The sequence below is a fragment of the Dama dama genome, chromosome 23 (assembly GCF_033118175.1).
Source record: "Dama dama isolate Ldn47 chromosome 23, ASM3311817v1, whole genome shotgun sequence".
Taxonomy (NCBI): Eukaryota; Metazoa; Chordata; class Mammalia; order Artiodactyla; family Cervidae; genus Dama; species Dama dama.
Genome location: NC_083703.1, coordinates 73412821 through 73432717, shown reverse-complemented (window position 1 = coordinate 73432717; position 19897 = coordinate 73412821). Strand labels below are relative to the sequence as shown.

Here is a 19897-nt window from a genome sequence, read left to right as displayed (position 1 = left end):
TTCAGCTATTGTATAAGCACATCCCATTGTAAGAACCAAAATCACGCGTGAAATCCTGGATATGAAAGAGTCTGGGAAAAGATAGGCATTTGATTTACAACCCCTGCAGGAAGGCATTCTGGGAGCAGCTGAAATGCGTGCAGGTGGAGACACTGCACAGTACCTGCCATTCCCCAGCTCCCTCCCATACTTACACGGCCAGTTAGAAACTCTTCACCTCTCAGAAGGCAAAGCTTGCCCACTTGAGTGGGAGCTGAAGTGAGTGGGTCTGAGAATAAGCAAGGCAGGACACAAGAGCTGGGAGATATGAATAAAATCACTAGAGAAGAATGCAGGGTATTTATGACAGCTGTCATTACCTTGCAATGCTGGAGTAATATCTCTTAGTGGCCAGGGCTGACGGTGGAGCCCTCCTCTCTCAGACAAGTACCTAAGAAAGAGAAGTCCACCTGTGTGTTACGAGAACTGCAAAGGAGGGAGCCCTTGAGCTAAATTAAGAAACATTACTTCCAACCCTTCCCACTCAAATAAGATACTCCTCTCAAAAGGTAGTCCCTGACTCTGATTTTAAAATAAGAAAGAAATTTGGAAATCATATAAGTTGTATAAAGAGACTCCCTTTTAAAACAACAGAAATGAGAAGCAAACCTTCAAAGCAGTTGAAAGAGGAGTTTTAAAATTCCCAGTAAAATATCACCACAAAGCTGAGAAAAAGTTATAATCTAAAATAGATTTTTAAAACTAGTGAAGCAAATTAAAGGTATGAGGAGAAGTGAAAGTCGCTCAGCCATGTCCAAATCCGGTACCCCATGGATTGTAGCCCACCAGGCTTCTCTGTCCATGGAATTCTCCAGGCAAAAATACTGGATTGGTAGCCATTTCCTTCTCCAGGGGTTCTTCCCAACCGAGGGATTGAACCCAGGCTTCCCACACTAAAGGCAGATTCTTTACCATCTGAGCCACCAGGGAAGCCTAAAAATATGAGGAACCATCATAAAACAGAAATATAGAAACTCAAAGAGGATATAGCAAGGTAACAGGAAGATGTGAAATAGAAACTGATGGAGAGAAGAGAAATTGAAGAAAAGGACAAAAATATTTCATAAATAAGGACTAAGTAAAGTAAGGAAGAAAAGGGGAAACATAAGAAAAGCATATAACATAAAATAAAACTAAAGAAAGAAGTAGCTTAAAAACACAGTCTTAAATATTAAAGTCAATGAAGGTCCACCAGACACGAAAATCAAGTCTTACCAAGAAGAAAACCAAGTCAACAAAACAGAAGAATTATTTAAAACAATGTTTGAGGAAAATATTTCTGAAATAAAAGATTTCAGTCTACATATTAAAAGCTCACATTATAGTAAACATAAGATGAATGAAAGTAAATATTGTGGTCTTTCAAGATAAAAATAGAAGCTTCAGGAGGCCAACACTCTCCCTTCCAACTAAAAAAGAAACAAAATCTTAAAAAATCAGGTTGTAAGATAGCAATGTTCAATGCCAGAAAACAGTGAAGCAAAACTTAGACACTCTATGAAAGAAAATATGCAGTGATGAATTTTATACAACTAATTTGTCTTTGACCTAAATATATTTCCAAATAGAAATATTGTTTCTGAGAACTTTCCTGGGGAGTTTCCAAGAGACAAGATTTATTCAATCAAGAAACATTTGTGGAAATTAGCAACATGATTATTATTGAGTACTGAATATTTTCATTGTGGAATTAAGTCTGATGAAGGAGTAATAAATAGTATGTAAATATGACCTTCTGTGATAATGTACAAATAGCAAAACTTCCATCAGAAAGGAGGATGATGGAAAGAGGTAGATCAAAGAATAAGTCCACTGACTTCTTTATATATAGTAGCTTCAAGTCAAAGGATATTTAAAACACATAAGGTTCAACAAAATTAAAAATTGTGCATTAAAGGATCCTACCAGGAGAGTGAGAAGATCCTGTTGAGAAGAAGAAACAAACCGGGTCTCTGATAAGGGCCTGTGACCCAGACTATACGAAGATCTCTCAGCACTCCACATTCAAAAGATGAACACCCCAATTTAAAAACAGGCAAAGAACTTAGACATTTCTCTGAAGATACACAAGTGGCCAGTGAGCACCAGGAAAAGATGCTGAACATCATTAGTCCTTCAGTTCAGTTCAGTCGCTCAGTCGTGTCTGACTCTTTGCGACCCCACAAATCACAGCACGCCAGGCCTCCCTGTTCATCACCAACTTCCGGAGTTTACTCAAACTCATGTCCATCAAGACGATGATGCCATCCAGCCATCTCATCCTCTGTCATCCCATTCTCCTCCTGCCTCCGAACCCTCCAAACATCAGGGGCTTTTCAAATGAGTCAGCTCTTCCCATCAGGTGGCCAAAGTATTGGAGTTTCAGCTTCAACATCAATTGCTCCAATGAACACCCAGGACTGATCTCCTTTAGGATGGACTGGTTGGATCTCCTTGCAGTCCAAGGGACTCTCAAGAGTCTTCTCCAATACAACAGTTCAAAAGAATCAATTTTTTGGCACTCAGCTTTCTTCACAGTCCAACCCTCACATCCAAACACGACCACTGGAAAAACCATAGCCTTTATTAGACAGACTTTTGTTGGCAAGTAAGTCTCTGCTTTTTAATATGCTATCTAGGTTGGTCATAAGTTTCTTCCAAGAAGTAAGTGTCTTTTAATTTCATGGCTGCAATCACCATCTGCAGTGATTTTGGAGCCCCAAAAAATAAACTCTGACACTGCTTCCACTGTTTCCCCATCTATTTCCCATGAAGTGATGGGAACAGACTAAGATGAACTTAGTTTTCTGAATGTTGAGCTTTAAGCCAACTTTTTCACTCTCCTCTTTCACTTTCATCTAGAGGCTCTTTAGTTCTTCTTCGCTTTCTGCCATAAGGGTGGTGTCATCTGCATATCTGAGACCTCATATCTGAGGTTATTGATATTTCTCCCAGGAAACTTGGTTCCAGCTTGTGCTTCTTCCAGCCCAGCATTTCTCACGATGTACTCTGATTAGAAGTTAAATAAGTAGGGTGACAATATACAGCCTTGACATACTCTTTTTACTATTTGGAACCAGTGTATTGGTCCATGCCCAGTTCTAACTGTTGCTTCCTGACCTGCATATAGGTTTCTCAAGAGGTGGGTCAGGTGGTCTGGTATTCCCTTCTCTTTCAAAATTTTCCAGAGTTTATTGTGATTCACACAGTCAAAGGCTTTGGCATAGTCAATAAAGCAGAAATTAGTCATTAGGCAGATGCAAATCAAAATCACAAGATACCACTTCATACCCAATAGTGTGACTAGAAGAAAAAAAATTTAATGGAAAATGATAAGCATCGGCTAGGAGGTGAAGAAATTGGAACTTCTGTACCTTGCTGGGGAGAAGGTAAAATGGTGCAAACTCTGTGGAAAACAGCCTGACAGTTCCTCCAAAAGGTCAGCATAGAATTACCAGATGACTCAGCAATTCCACTCCCAGATGTATATGTAAAAGAACTGAAAACAGAAAGTTCTGGTCCATGACTGAGACACAGGAGGCTCCTCAACTCACCTCCACCCCTGCTCACACAAAGTTGACAGCTACAACACAAAGCCATTGAAAGAAATCCAGTAATGGGTTGAGCCAGTGCTACAGATTGGGCAAGGAAGAAAATACTCACATTGGAGAGGGTCTTGGCACACCCTCAAGCCACGAAGAACAAAGAAGGCGGCTTGGACAATTACAAGGGTTCGAGACACAACCAATAGCTTGGGAAGGTGGGACGGTGAGGTTCCTCTCCTATATGTGGTCACGTGGTCAAGACTAGAAGATGTTGCTATTTGATCTAATACCCAGAAGCCAGTACAGACAGTGGAGGAAAATGAAGTCTCCACACTGGGTCTTGCACATTTGAAAATCCCTTCCCCACACCTGCAGGTAGCTCCCTACTGGGCACACCCACTTTCACTGCAGGCTCTAACCCAGACCACTGACCCTCAGCTCTGCTCCACCAACCCTCAGCTCTGCTAGCCCTGCCATCTCACTTCATTATGTCCCAAGAATATCAGAAAGTGTTGCTGCAACATTTAACTGGGAGGTCCCTGCTCTTTACGCATCTCTCCTGTTGGAGTCTGAGATTTAGCTCCACTGGCAGGCACTCCATCTGCCTGGATGGCATAGTTACCTCCTTCCTGTGGTCTCTTTTGAGAAATAAACGATAAGGCAAAACACCCTGAGTCTCTGATATGTTAGAATAATTTAGTGGCATGAGCCATCCTCTTAGTTCAGTTCACTTCAGTTGCTCAGTCGTGTCTGACTCTTTGCAAACCCATGGACTGCAGCACGCCAGGCCTCCCTGTCCATCACCAACTCCAGGAGTTTACTCAAACTCATGTCCATTGAGTCAGTGATGCCATCCAAACATCTCATCCTCTGTCGTCCCCTTCTCCTCCCTCCTCCAATCTTTCCCAGCATCAGGGTCTTGTCACATGAGTCAGCTCTTCGCATCAGGTGGCCAAAGTATTGGAGTTTCAGCTTCAACAGCAGTCCTTCCAATGAACACTCAGGACTGACCTCCTTTAGGAATGGACTGGTTGGATCTCCTTGCAGTCCAAGGGACTCTCAAGAGTCATCTCCAACACCACAGTTCAAAAGCATCAATTCTTCAGCACTCAGCTTTCTTTACAGTCATCTCTCACATCCATACATGACTACTGGAAAAACCATAGCCTTTACTAGATGGACTTCTGTTGACAAAGTAATGTCTCTGCTTTTTAATATGCTATTTATGTTGGTCATAACTTTCCTTCCAAGGCGTAAGCGTCTTTTAACTTCATGGCTGCAATCACCATCTGCAGTGATTTTGGAGCCCAGAAAAATAAAGTCTCCCACTGTTTCCCCATCTATCTGCCATGAAGTGATGGAACTGGATGCCATGATCTTAGTTTTCTGAATGTTGAGCTTTAAGTCAACTTTTTCACTCTCCTCTTTCACTTTCATCAAGAGCCTCTTTAGTTCTTCATTGCTTTCTGCCATAACAGTGGTGTCATCTGCATATCTGAGGTTGTTGATATTTCTCCCGGCAATCTTATTTCTAGCTTGTGCTTCATCCAGCCCAGCGTTTCTCTAGACAATAATAATTTGGGGGTAGGGGAGACTTAGGGGTGGCAGGAACCGACAGTGGAAGGGGGACTTTCCTAGACACACCCCAATGACCTCTTAGCTCTGCTGTCCATGAACTGGTCTCGCAGTCCTGTTCCAAGGATGTGCCAAGGAAGTTCAAGTTCCTGGGAGGAGATACTGTGAGTGACTTCCAGAACAATGGCCTGGAAGTCAGTCTCAGCTTTGCCCTGAACTTGCTGTGTGACCTCAGGAGAATAACTCTCCTTCTCTGAGCTTCAGTTTGGGGTTTTGATTTTTATTGAACTTTCTTGTGAGCTACAGCCAAGTAGTCTGTGTAGTTTGTAATCAGGAATAAAAATCAGCCTCATAAAGCTTTCCTTCTAAAGAAAGCTGCCAAGGGGATGCCAGAATTCCCAAAGTCACATTAGATCATGAACTACAGGGCCACTCTTTTCCTGAGAACTTAGAAGACAGCATGAGGTTAAACCCCCGCGAGCACTTCCTGACTGAGGGTTGTCCTGGACTGGAACACTCTCTTCCTTTCTCAGGGTCAGAGGACTGATCGCCTCACTTCCAAGAACAGGATGGGGATCATGGAGAAGCGACGTTCCCATGGAGAAGACGTCCCAGCCTAGTTAAGAGTTAATTGGGTCCTTGAGCCAGCCCCCTCCCATCTACAGGCAACTGTTCCCTCATCTTTCAGACGGGAGGGCGGGGAGGATGTCCCTGATCTCCTCCCGATCTGGTGAGTTACTCAGGTTCAGTGCGTTTCCTCTTGGGGCCCCTTAGGACTTTGAGCACCACTTGTCTCTCTTTTACCAAACACAGGAGCCGGATGATGTGAAATCTAGGCAGGGAAGGGTGCGGGTTTGACTGAGATGACCTTTTACTCAGGATCCTTTAGGGCCAGGGAAGGGGTCCCAGAGGCCACCTTCATCCTCTGTGACTAGCCACCACAGCCAACCCTAAAGCCTCGCTCTGTCCACCTCTGATAGCTCAGCCAGCTCCAGGCAGAGGGCAGTTCTACCAGATGCCACTGGAGGTGATCTTACCAAAGGCAGAGTGGTCTCTCTCTCTCTCATCCACCGGAGCCCTAGAGGAGAGACCAGATCTGGCCCCACTCACCCTGCCAGCCTGGATCAGCCGTCCCCAGCAGAGAGCGCTGACCCTAACTAGTATGCTTCCCTTCGCAGATCTCAGAGCTCTGCAAATCCTTCCTGGTCATTCAAAGCCGAGTTCTATCCTCCACCTAAGCCATTGCTGGGGCTTCAGGATGTTAGAGAGCCAGGAAGGGGACCATCTGACTCATCAACTCTCACCCTTTATACAAATGAGAAAAACTGAGGTCCAAACACAGACAAGCCTTGTCCATATCACAACCCAAATCAGCGATACAGGCAGGACTGGATCCCAGCCCTGGACACCCAGGGCAGGTCCTCACCCGTCATCAGTTCTTGCACAAGCACCCTTGCACGGTGGCTCTTGGGCAGGGGGTGGGGCCAGATTGAGGCAGACACATACCACTCTGTTTATCCCCTCTCTTTCCTCCCTTAACTCAGTTGCTCTAGCTTCCCCAAGGTTGTAGGTGTTAATCTAGGGGCCTCTGGATTCTACCTTATCAGGTGTTGGCAACAGAAACATGAGGGCCCAGAGCCTCCTCCTTCTGGTGACCCTTCTGGGTTTGGGGAGCCAGTTATCTGCTGCCTTGGGCAGGAGGAAGGGAGGTGAGTATGGGTAGGTTCCTATGCTCCAAGGACAGAGCCAGTTTCTACCTTTTAAAAGAGAATAAGAGTTTGGGGAAAGGCAGGCAATGAAGTGTAAATTGTGTCTGTGCGTGTGTGTGTGTGTGTGTGTGTGTGTGCATGTGCCCGCTTCTTAGTACTTCCAGCAGCTTGTCTCTTGTCTGTACATCTTCATGCCTGTCAGCCTGCTTGCATGTGCAGCTGTAAATGTTTTCTTGCCAGTTTCCCGGTGCTTGCCTGTCTACACGTCTGACTATAGGACTGTGTTCACACACATGCGTCTACCTCTAGTTATACGTGTAGCTTTGTGCCTGAGTGTCGGTGTGATCTGAGTCTGCCCATGTATCCCTAGGGACGACCGCACACATGTGTGTCTGAGCCTGCATGGGTGCCATGTGAGAACTCATGTCTTCCTGTGCCTCTGCGGAGGGTGGGAGTGGATGGTTGGTCCCTGCTCTTTGGTGTCTCCATGGGGGTGCCTGGACATGTGGGACTGCAAGGCAGGGAGATGATCTTTTCTGTCATCCTCCATGGCAAACTAGGTCTGGTCTGGCCTCCTGCCCATCTTGTTTGTGTCCTTCTCCAGGTTTCTCTGTCTCCAAGCCCAATTTGTGAAAGGGACTCTGGAGTTGAGTAGTGGGCATGGTCTCCTGGATCCAGGATTTTCGGAAGGAAGCTCTACATTCCCTACCTCTCTCTCCTCTGCCTCCTTTAAAAGACTGAGTCTGATGACTGTGGCTTTGTAGTAGAGATTGAATTCAGGCAGGTTGATTCCTCCAGTTCCATTCTTCTTTCTCAAGATTGCTTTGGTTATTCGAGGTTTTTTGTATTTCCATGCAAGTTGTGAAATTATTTGTTCTAGTTCTCTGAAAAGTACCTTTGGTAGCTTGATAGGGATTGCATTGAATCTATAGATTGCTTTGGCTCATATACTCATTTTTACTGTATTGATTCTTCTCATCCATGAACACGGTCTATTTCTCCATCTATCTGCATCCTCTTTGATTTCTTTCATCAGTGTTTTATAGTTTTCTATATATACATCTTTTGTTTCTTTAGGTAGATTTATTCCTAAGTATTTTATTCTTTTCGTTGCAATGGTGAATGGAATTGTTTCCTTAATATCTCTTTCTGTTTTCTCAATGTTAGTGTATAGGAATGCAAGGGATTTCTGTGTATTAATTTTATATCCTGCAACTTTACTATATTCATTGATTAGCTCTAGTAATATTCTGGTGGAGTCTTTAGGGTTTTCCATGTAGAAGATCATGTCATCTGCAAATAGTGAGAGTTTTACTTCTTCTTTTCCAATCTGGATTCCTTTTATTTCTTTTTCTGCTCTGATTGCTTTGGCCAAAACTTCCAAAACTATATTGAATAGTAGTGGTAAGAGTGGATACCCTTCTCTTGTTCCTGACTTTAGGGGAATTGCTTTCAATTCTTCACCATTGAGGATGATGTTGCTGAGGGTTTGTCATATATAGCTTTTATTATGTTGAGGTATGGTCCTTCAATTCCCGCTTTCTGGAGGGTTTTTTATTATAAATGGATGTTGAATTTTGTCAAAGGCTTTTTATGCATCTATTGAGATAATCATATGGTTTTTATTTTTCAGTTTGTTAATGTGGTGTATTACATTGATTGATTTGTGGATATTGAAGAATCCTTGCATCCCTGGGACACAGCCCACTTGGTCATGATGTGTGATCTTTTAATATGTTGTTGGATTCTGTTTGCTAGAATTTTGTTAAGGATTTTTGCATCTATGTTCATCAGTGATATTGGCCTATAGATTTCTTTTTTGGTGGCATCTTTGTCAGGTTTTGGATTAAGGTGATGGTGGCCTCATAGAAAGAGTTTGGAAGTTCACCTTCCTCTGCAATTTTCTGGAAGAGTTTGAGTAGGATAGGTGTTAGTTCTTCTCTAAATTATTGGCAGAATTCAGCTGTGAAGCCGTTTGGTCCTGGGCTTTTGTTTTTTGCAAGATTTCTGATTACAGTTTCAATTTGCTTGCTTGTGATGGGTCTGTTGAGATTGTCTATTTCTTCCTGGTTCAATATTGGAAAGTAGTACTTTTCTAAGATATTGTCCATTTCTTCCGAGTTGTCCCTTTTATTCGCATACAGTTGCTGGTAGTAGTCTCTTATGATCCTTTGTATTTCAGTGTTGTCTGTTGTGATCTCTCCATTTTTGTTTCTATTTTTGTTGAGTTGATTTTTCTCCCATTGTTTCTTGATGAGTCTGGCTAATGGTTTGTCAATTTTATTTACCTTCTCAAAGAACCAGCTTTTGGTTTTGTTGATTTTTGCTATGGTCTCTTTTGCTTCTTTTGCATTTATTCCTACCCTAATTTTTAAGATTTCTTTCCTTCTACTAACCCTGGGGTTCATAATTTCTTCCTTTTCAAGTTGCTTTAGGTGTAGAGTTAGGTTATTTATTTGACTTTTTTCTTGTTTCTTGAGGTAACCCTATATTGCTATGAACCTTCCCCTTAGTACTGCTTTTACAGTGTCCCATAGGTTTTGGGTTGTTGTGTTTTCATTTTCATTCATTTCTATGCATATTTTGATTTCTTTTTTGATTTCTTCTGTGATTTGTTGGTTGTTCAGCACCGTGTTGTTCAGCCTCCATATGTTGGAATTTTTAATAGTTTTTCTCCTGTAACTGACGTCTAATCTTACTGCATTGTGGTCAGAAAAGATGCTTGGAATGATTTCAATTTTTTTGAATTTACCAAGGCTAGATTTATGGCCCAGGATGTGATCTATCCTGGAGAAGGTTCTGTGTGCGCTTGAGAAAAAGGTGAAATTCATTGTTTTGGGGTGTAATGTCCTATAGATATCAGTTAGGTCCAACTGGTCTTCTGTATCATTTGAAGTTTGTGTTTCCTTGTTAATTTTCTGTTTGGTTGATCTATCCATAGGTGTGAGTAGAGTATTAAAGTCTCCCACTATTATTGTGTTATTGTTAATTTCCCCTTTCATAGTCATTAGCATTTGTCTCACATATTGTGGTGCTCCTATGTTGGGTGCATATATATTTATGATTGTTATATCTTCTTCTTAGATTGATCCATTGATCATTATGTACTGTCCATCTTTGTCTCTTTTCACAGCCTTTGTTTTAAAGTCTATTTTTTCTGATATGAGTATTGCTACTCCTGCTTTCTTTTGGTCTCTGTTTGCATGGAATATCTTTTTCCAGCCCTTCACTTTCAGTCTGTATGTGTCCCTTGTTTTGAGTTGGGTCTCTTGTAGACAACATATATATGGGTCTTGTTTTTGTATCCAGTCAGCCAGTCTAAGACAGAAATACAGATCAATGGAACAAAATAGAAAGCCCAGAGATAAATCCACACACCTATGGACACCTTATCTTTGACAAAGGAGGCAAGAATATAAAATGGAGAAAAGAAAGTGTCTTCAACAAGTGGTTCTGGGAAAACTGGTCAACCACTTGGTAAAGAATGAAACTAGAACACTTTTTAACACCATACACAAAAATAAACTCAAAATGGATTAAAGATCTACATGTAAGACCAGAAACTATAAAACTCCTAGAGGAAAACATAGGCAAAACACTCTCCAACATAAACAACAGCAAGATCCTCTATGACCCACCTCCCAGAATATTGGAAATAAAAGCAAAAATAAACAAATGGGACCTAATTAAAATTAAAAGCTTCTGCACAACAAAGGAAACTATAAGCAAGGTGAAAAGACAGCCTACAGAATGGGAGAAAATAATAGCAAATGAAGCAATGGACAAAGAATTAATCTCAAAAGTATACAAGCAACTCCTGCAGCTCAATTCCAGAAAAATAAACAACCCAATCAAAAAATGGGCCAAAGAACTAAACAGACATTTCTCCAAAGAAGACATGCAGATGGCTAACAAACACTTGAGAAGATGCTCAACATCACTCATTATCAGAGAAATGCAAATTAAAACCACAATGAGGTACCATTACATGCCAGTCAGAATGGCTGCCATCCAAAAGTGTACAAGCAATAAATGCTGGAGAGAGTGTGGAGAAAAGGGAACCCTCTTACACTGTTGGTGGGAATGCAAACTAGTACAGCCACTATGGAGAACAGTGTGGAGATTGCTTGAAAAACTGGAAATAGAACTCCCATATGACCCAGCAATCCAAATCTGGGCATACACACCGAGGAAACCAGATCTGAAAGAGACACGTATACCCCAATGTTCATCACAGCACTGTTTATAATAGCCAGAACATGGAAGCAACCTAGATGCCCATCAGCAGATGAATGGATAAGAAAGCTGTGGTACATATACACAATGAAATATAGCTCAGCCATTAAAAAGAATACATTTGAATCAGTTCTAATGAGATGATTGAAACTGGAGCCCATTATACAGAGTGAAGTAAGCCAGAAAGATAAACACCAATACAGTATACTAATGCATATATGTGGATTTAGAAAGATGGTAATGATAACGCTGTATGTGAGACAGCAAGAGAGACACAGATGTAGTAAACAGTCTTTTGACTCTGTGGGAGAGGGCGAGGGTGGGATGATATGGGAGAATGGCATTCACACATGTAAATTATCATATGTGAAATGAATCACCAGTCCAGGTTCGATGCATGATACAGGATGTTTGGGGCTGGTGCACTGGGATGACCCAGAGGGATGGGATGGGGAGGGAGGTGGGAGGGGGGTTCAGGATGGGGAACACATTTACACCCATGGAGGACTCATGTCAATGTATGGCAAAACCAATACAATGTTGTAAAGGAAAATAAATTAATTAATTAATTTTTTAAAAAATAAAAAATAAATAAAAGGCTGAGTCTGACCTGTCAACAGATGGGAGAGGCTGGGGCTGCAGAGATAGTCAGACAGGTGCCTCCCCACCCAGGCGATGCCTCCACCTCCATCCCTTTTGGGCCTGTAACACTCTCACCACACCGGTGTGTGTATATGACTGTGTCTCTGTGTATATGTCTGTGAGTGGGGAGCCTGGATTTGGAGAGAAGGTTAGGGAAGGCAGATGCAAACTTGAGAGTAATACACGGGGCAAAAAACAGGGCCTGCAAAGAGAAGCAGCTTGGAGCTGATCAGGAGCCGCCAAGTGGAAACAGGGTAGAAGAAGACACCAGACAGATGGGCTGGGGCTAGACCAGGCACGGTCTAGTTGCCCAGGTGGAAATTTTGAACTTCGTTGGTGTTTTTTTTCCTCTGCCTTTTATGTCATCTGAGTCTCAAACCAACACTGAGAGGATTCAGTCTAGCTTCCCATTTCACAGACAGAAAACTGAGGCTTCGAGTACAAAACAAACTAAAACAACAACAACAACAACAAAAAAGCCTTGCCGGCCATTTACAACAGCATGGATGGACCTTGAGGGCATTATGCTAAATGAAATAAATCAGACAGAGAAAGATAAATACTGTATGGTATCATCTAAAAAAATCAAGCTCATAGATACAGAAAACAGTTGGTGGTTGTTGCCAAAAGTAGGGTGTAGGGGTGGGAGTGAAATGGGTGAAGGGGGTCAAAACGTACACACTTCCAAATATAAAATAAGTCACAAAGATATAATGTACAGCCTGGTGACTGCAGTTAATAATGCTACAATTCACATTTGGATGTAGCTGAAAGAATTAATCTTAAAAGTTCTCATCACAAGAAAAAAAATTCAATGTATGACAAAACCCACTGAAATGTTGTGAAGTGATTGGCCTCCAACTAATTAAAAAAATAAAAAAAAAATAAAAAATAAAAAAAATTATAACTATATATGGTGACCGATGTTAACAAGACACTGTGGTGATCATTCTGCAGGACATACGAAAATAAATCATCCCGTTGCACACCTGAAACTGATATAATATTACATTTCACTTTTGATGTCAATAAAAAAATAAATAAAAAACAAGCAAGCCCATTCCAAAATTTAAAAAAAAAATTGCAAACGATGGGCAAAGAAGTATGGAGTGGAGAATTTAGATGACGCAATCCCCAGGACAGCGCTGATATTGAATTCTGAACTGCCTCCAGTGGCAAAATCTGGGGAGTTCTCTTACAGAGAAGTCTGGGGGCTGCCCACCGGATGACGGGCCCTGCCTCCTTTCGGTGCCTGACCAGTATCTGCACGACAGCCAGTGTCCCTCAGGGATGAAGTGCTGTCGCCAAGCGTGCTTCCTCCAGTGCGTGCAGAAGGTCTCAGATAAGGGTCCCTCTCCACTGTGCTGACCGCCAGCCAGACCCCAAGCCCCAGGGCCGGCACACCGGCAGGACTCCCCCGGTTCCTGTGTTGCAGTTAAGATGGGCAGATGCCCCGAGGACCATCTGCGCTGCCTGAGCCCCGTGCAGCACCTCTGCTCCAAGGACTCGGACTGCCAGGGCCACAAGCGGTGCTGCCTGGGTGCCTGCGGCCGGGACTGCAGAAACCCTGTCTGAGGTAGGGCTGTGTGTGCCTCGGGCCAGCTCCTTCCCTCTCTGAGCCCCAGCCCTAAGAGATCCCTCGAGTTCAGCCAGCTGAACAGGAACCTCCCCAGAAGCCTGGGCCTCCTGTGGCCAGCCCGGGAGAAGTGGATGGGGTGGGAAGGGTCCTCCTATGATGACAGGAACCGGGTGTCTCTGTCCTGTTGTTGAACTTGTTTCACCTGGACCACAGCCCTAAACTCTCTGAGCCTCAGTTTGGCCCTGTGAACGAGGGTGGGGGAGTCCTGCCTTCGTGGCTGGGCTGATGGGGTCTGGATGGGGGAATCAGACCCAGAACCCAGAGCTTTATTATGGAAAGGGGGTTAACCTTTTCCTTGTCTCTCCTCAGGCTAATTCTGGCTTAGGATCCATAACTCTGAACCACGGGATGGGGTTCTCTGCAGGAAGAAATGAAGATGGGTGGGGTCTGGGATCCAGCAACCCAGAGAGAAGCTGCCCTGCCAGTGGAAATTCCAACCTTAATAAACTCTGTTCTAGAAGAATTTTCCAAACACCAATCTGTTCACAATGTTCACCATACCTGTAAAATAGCATCATGATATTTTGTGTATTGCCTGTACTCCTATTGACCTAATGTTTTTCTTCCAAGGGACTCACTTTTGTATAAAAATAAATTTACTTGAGAAGAAAAACTGGATATCACTACTTTAAATGGGATAAACAGGGTCACTTGTCACAAACAGAATGTAAGTGTAAAAGCAGATACAATGAAAGCAATGAAGTTCCATGTAAGTAAATCATGTCTGATTAAATGATATGAAATAATATTAGATTCTGGCTAGATACTGCCACCTGCCTGTGAGCCTGAAGCCTGCTCTCTGTCTCTGTTGTGATAAAGGATGATTAACGAGGGTTAAAGAGACATTAAAGACACAGACCTCTAATCTGGGATATTCTTGCCGGTATACTCAGCATTGAAAAGAACTTTTTCGATGCAAGAGTCACTGTTGTACGATGTTGCATCCAGACACACCCTAAGATCATTTCAAATTGCTCCACATTTGGGGAAATGTTGTCTGAACTGTTGAGATGTCATTATTTATGGGTGGGTCTGACTCTACCATTGGATAATAAGTCACTGGCCTCTATTTCTTGTGGGCCTGGTCCATGGCCAGAGCTTAATGAGTGGGGGTGTTAAGGGAATGACAGCCATCCCAAGTGGCACTAGTGGTAAAGAACCTGCCTGCCAATGCAGGAGATGTAAGAGATTAGGGTTCGATCCCTGGGTCAGGAAGAGGCCCTGGAGAAGGAAAATGGCAACCCACCCCAGCATTCTTGCCTGAAGAATCCCATGGAGAGGGGAGCCTGGTGGGCTACAGTCCATAGGGTAGCAAAGAATCAGACACTACTGAAGCAACATAGCGTGCACGTACACAGGCACACACACACACAGAAACACACACAGCCATCCCAATGGACATTCCTGAGAGTGATCCCCAGCAGACAGCACACAGGAAAAGAGGGAGGTCCATCCTACAACCAGAGGGAAATGAATTCTGCCAACACTCTGTGAGCTGGAAGAGAACCCCAAACCCCAGATGAGAACCACAACCCTGGCTGACACCTAACTTCAACCTAGTAAAACGCTGAGTAGAGAATCCAGCCATGTCATGCTCAGATTTCTGATCCACAGAAACTATGAGGTGATTAATTTCATATTTCTTCAAGTTGCTAGGGAGACCAGGTTCCAATCCCTGGTTGGGGAACTAAATCCCACATGCCACAGCCAAGAGTTTGCATGAAGTGCAGTGAAGTCGCTCAGTTGTGTCTGACTCTTTGAGACCCCATGGACTGTAGCCTACCAGGACCCTCCATCCTTGGGATTTTCCAGGCAAGAGTACTGGAGTGGGTTGCCATTTCCTTCTCCGGGGGACCTTCTCAACCCAGGGATCAAATCTAGGTCTCCTGCATTGCAGGCGGACACTTGACCGTCTGAGCCACCAGGGAAGCCCTGGTGTTTGCATGCTGCAACTAAAAAAAAAGAAAAAAGTACCCTGCATGTTGCAAGTAAAAGAGCCCACATGTGGGGCATCCCTGGTGGTTTAGATCGTAAAGATTCCACACACCGCAGCTAAGACCTGGTTCAGACAAATAAATAAATATTAAAAACATCCAAACCCCCCCCCCCAAACAAATACCTGGACTTTGAAGACTTAGCACAAAAATGAAAATGTAAAATGTATCATTCATAATTTCTTTATTGATACCATGTTGAAATTATATTAATAATATTGGGGTGAAATAAAATATAGTAGTAAGACTAATGTTACCCCTTTCTTTTTACTGTTTTTAAAAGTTGCCTTAAGAAAACGTTAAAGTCTGTTTGTGGCTCACATTACATCTATCAGACAGTCATGGCCTAGAGGACTCAGAAGTCGACCATATGACCTTGAGCAAGTCACCTCACCTCTCAAAGCCTTACATTTCTTATCTGCAAGATTGGAATAATAATAATAGTGCCTATGTCACAAACATTTTTCGGTTTAAAAGATGAGGTTATAGAATATTGGAACCAAGCCCAATAAATAAATCATCATTATTAATAACAATATCTGTAAAGTAGGAATCCTTTCTTGTATGGTCCTAATCTTCAGGACCAGGCACACAGTAGGTGTTTAATAAAAGCTTGTGGGTCACACACCTTGACAAAGCTCTTTGGCAGGGTTCTGTCTTACCCTTGCCACAGTGAATCAGGAATTCTGTGGGCAGGTGAGGACACTGAATTTCGGGGGCAAAATGATTTGTTTCAGGCTTCCCTGTTTCAACATGTTCCTGCTGAAATATTGGAATATGTGAGTCCCCATCCCAGGTCCACAAGGTCTAGCTAAGTGCCCTGAGCAAGTGACACTTGTGAAACAGGGAAGAGAAGACCCTGTCGGCAAGAACTTAGATAAGTCACCTGAAGCCCAGTCCCTGGCCCATATTAAGCACTCAACTAAGGAAGCTATTATTCCTGCTGTCCTCTAGGGACCCCCCACCAAATTACCCCTCATCCCCTGGCCTCTGACTTGGTGAGGATGCCCGGGCTGTGGGGGCCCAGTCTCCACACACCCCGCTTCTTCTCTCAACCGAGTCAGGAATAGAAAGCACCGCTTCCGGGCTCCCTCCCCGGGCAGCGGCAGCGATCAATAGACCTCAGCCACCCGGGTCGGAGGAAGGTTGGGCAGAGGCTGCAGGCTGCAGAGGCGCAGAGGGGCCGCAGGGCTGAGCGATCCCGCCGGAAAGCGGCTCTCCAGCCTCTGCGCCTTATGAAACCACAAGGCCCGCGGGCGCCCTGGAAAGGCCCCTACAGGTCCTCCCTTGGGGGGCGGGAAGCGAAGGCGAGGTTAGGGGAAGGGGCGTGGGCTGCAAGAATAGGAAGCCAGGCTGCCCCAGGGATCCCAGTGCCCGAGGCCCCACGATGAGAACTCCCTCAAGGAGTGAGCAGCGTGGAAGTGGCTGAGCTTTGATGCTGTCCCATTGGCTCATCTGTACAGAAGGAGTTGAAAATCTCCCAGTCAGGGTTAGTGGAGGGATTAAACTCAGTGAAGTGTATCTAGAGCTCTGAGAATTGTCCAGCACATACTAGGTGCTCAAAATTAATATATGGAGCGTCTTGAATCAAAAAGTCTAGTCTCCAGCCTCAACTGTGCCATGGGCTAGCTGGGTAATAATTTTCAGCAAATAATTTAATCTTTCCTACTGATATTCAGATTCTTGTCAGAGAAGGTTCGTTAAATTATTCATCCTGTTTCATAGAGCAGGAAGGTGAGTTCTAGGCAAAAGGGAAAAGGATTTGCCCACAGTCATGTGCCTAATGGGTGATGGAACTGGATTAGAAACCCCATCTTTTTAATCCAAGTCCAGTAGAGGCATAGAGGCTGTATCACATATGTATTTCTTGTGCACGAATTATGTGCCAGGAATGGTGCTGCCCATAAACAATTTGCCTCATTTAATCCTCCAAACTTCTCATAGAACCTAAGATGTTCCCCAGTTCACAGATGAGAAAACCGAAGCTCAGAGAGGGGCCTGATTCTGGTCAAGGTCAACAGTTAGTAAATGGCAGACGCAGAATTTGAACCCAAGTCTAATGAGGGAAGTGTGATGAACTGACATTTATTGAGCATCTATTGTGTTCCAGAGGCCTCTGCACACGTACTCACAATAACTCTTCACCGGAATGTATTATCTCCATTCTGTAGATAAGGGAGCTAAAACCCAGAGCTGCAGGAGACTGGCCAGAGGTCACACAAGTGACAGAGGTAAGGAAGAAATCCCCACCTACTTAGACATCAGGCCTAGGGTGAGTGAAAGGTACTCTGCATGCTTCCTGTCAGGCACTGGGCCAGTGGCTGGATACACACTCAGTCTCTGGTCCACCCTGAGAAGCAGGCATTACTGAAGCCACAGCCCAGATGAGATTACTGAGGGTCAGGAGGTGAGTCACTAGCCCTTGAATCCAGCAGAGCTTGGAGACAGTGAGTAGTGGAAGGATCTAACATTTCCTGAGTATCCGCTAAGGCTGAGCATGTCCATAACCTACCTTAATCCTCCAGCTTTTGAGAGCAGGTGCTATTGTCTGCATTGTGAATTGTGCATCGTGCCAGAAATAGAAATCTGGAGAAAAGCATCTTCTTCAAGGCTCCAGATGCATCGGGGTGACAATAAACCCACCTGCCTAACTCTAGGAGACAGTAAAACAGGTGAATTACTTTTCATACCCCTTCTGGAGCCAGGCCTGCTAAAGGCATTAGATCATTTAACATTTTTGACCACTCCTTTTAATAGTTCACAGAAGCTCTGAAAGGTGACATGACTTGCTTATGGTCACACAAGAGTTCAAAATTCAGTCAGGTTGAAGCTTATGGTTGCTGTGTAGTCACTAAGTTGTATCTGACACTTTGGGACCCTATGGACTATAGCCCGCCAGGCTCCCCTGTCCATGGGATTTTCCAGGCAATCTACTGGAGTGGGTTGCCATGCCCTCCTCCAGGGCATCTTCCTGACCCAGGAATCAAACCCATGTCTCCTGCATTAGCAGGTGGATTCTTTACTGCTGAGCCCCCACGGAAGCCCTCTGACAGACTCTACAGATGTTTTAAAAAGTCTAAGCCAATGCTTCTCAATCCTGACCGTGCATCAGAATCACCCTCCAAACTTGTTGAAACGCACACTGCTGAATCTCCTCCCCTGAGTTTGTGATTCAGCAAGTCCCCAGCAGGCTAAGAATATGCTGCATCTTTGACAAATCCCCAAGTGATGGTGACTCTGCTAGCTCAGGGAACGCAACTTAAGACCTTCTGGTCTAAACTGATTCTCCCAATAACCCTAGATAGTAAGCATTGCTATCCCATTGTGTAAAAGAGGAAACTGAGGTTCAAAGTACCGGCTTGTCCAAGATCCCGTAGGAATGCTCAGGTGTGCGAAAATCCAGGTTTGGGCAAGGAGACATACTGTATGGGCAGCCAGCAGGTGCCAGGATATCCTGCCTTCAATAGCTCTCATCATCCAAGGTACAGCTCAGCATTTCCTTTATGTAAATGAAGGAGGCGGACTCGGTGATTTGGCCAAAGACCCCCCAGTCGGGGAATGAGAGATATTCAAACCCAAGCCTGACTCTTGAGGCCAGAGGGCACCTGACACTGTGCACCTATGGCATACCAGACGCTTGACATGGAGCCTCCAACACGCTTGGCTGGTGGATGGCGCGGGGAGGGAATTTAGACCTGGTCTTTGGGGAAGGGGCTAGTCCCTAGGGCTTCCCTGATGACTCAGATGGTAAAGCATCTGCCTGCAATGCACACAGGGTTGGGAAGATCCCCTTGAGAAGGAAATGGCAACCCACTCCAATATTCTTGCCTGGAAAATTCCATGGGTGGGGGAGCCTGGTAGCCTATAGTCCATGGGATGGCAGAGTTGGATGCGACTGAGCAACTTTACTGGTTCCCTGGATAGAGGGGCTTCCCTGATGGTTCAGTGGCTAAGAACTCCACGCTCCCTATGCAGAGGGACTGGGTTCAATCTGCAGTCAGGGAACTAGATCCCAAATGCTGCAGCTAAACATCCCAAGCGCTTCAACTAACACCCTGAGCAACTGAATAAATTAAAAAATAAAATGGGTAGAAAAATGATTCAGATCCATTAAAAATGACCTTATGAAAGAAACTACTGCTAAGAGAGAAACTGGTAAAAGAGGAATCTGATAAGAGAAGGCACTTTCCAGGGCTTTGCCATGGTGACCAGGGAGTGTGGCTTCTGTTTCAGAGGTGGCAACATTTGTGATATCCCGTTTGTAACCGCCAATGTGAAGACTCTCTGGAGTTTCACGGGGAGTAGGCAGAGGGTATCTGATGTTTGTTGACTGCCCACTGTATTTTGGTACCTCCCTTTTGAGTTCAGACCTGAGTCTTTTTAAAAAAAATTTTTTTTTAATTTTTTTATTAGTTGGAGGCTAATTACTTCACAACATTTCAGTGGGTTTTGTCATACATTGATATGAATCAGCCATGGATTTACATGTCTTCCCCATCCCAATCCCCGCTCCCACCTCCCTCTCCACCCAATTCCTCT

General features: G+C 44.1%; 1 protein-coding gene across 1 annotated transcript; it reads left to right on the top strand.

Annotated features, from left to right (window-relative positions):
• The first annotated feature begins 6762 nt into the window (after positions 1–6762).
• LOC133044481 (WAP four-disulfide core domain protein 5-like) lies at positions 6763–13300 on the top strand. Its single transcript, XM_061125862.1, has 3 exons — positions 6763–6847; positions 12927–13073; positions 13161–13300. Exons 1-3 carry the CDS (start codon positions 6763–6765, stop codon positions 13298–13300), a joined length of 372 nt encoding a protein of 123 aa, XP_060981845.1.
• Positions 13301–19897: the final 6597 nt, after the last annotated feature.

Coding starts and splice junctions, on each gene's coding strand:
- LOC133044481 (XM_061125862.1), top strand. CDS start 6,763: ATGAGGGCCCAGAGCCTCCTCCTTCTGGTGACCCTTCTGGGTTTGGGG. Junction 6,848..12,926: donor CTTGGGCAGGAGGAAGGGAG/GTGAGTATGGGT, acceptor GTTCTCTTACAG/AGAAGTCTGGGGGCTGCCCA. Junction 13,074..13,160: donor GCAGAAGGTCTCAGATAAGG/GTCCCTCTCCAC, acceptor CCTGTGTTGCAG/TTAAGATGGGCAGATGCCCC.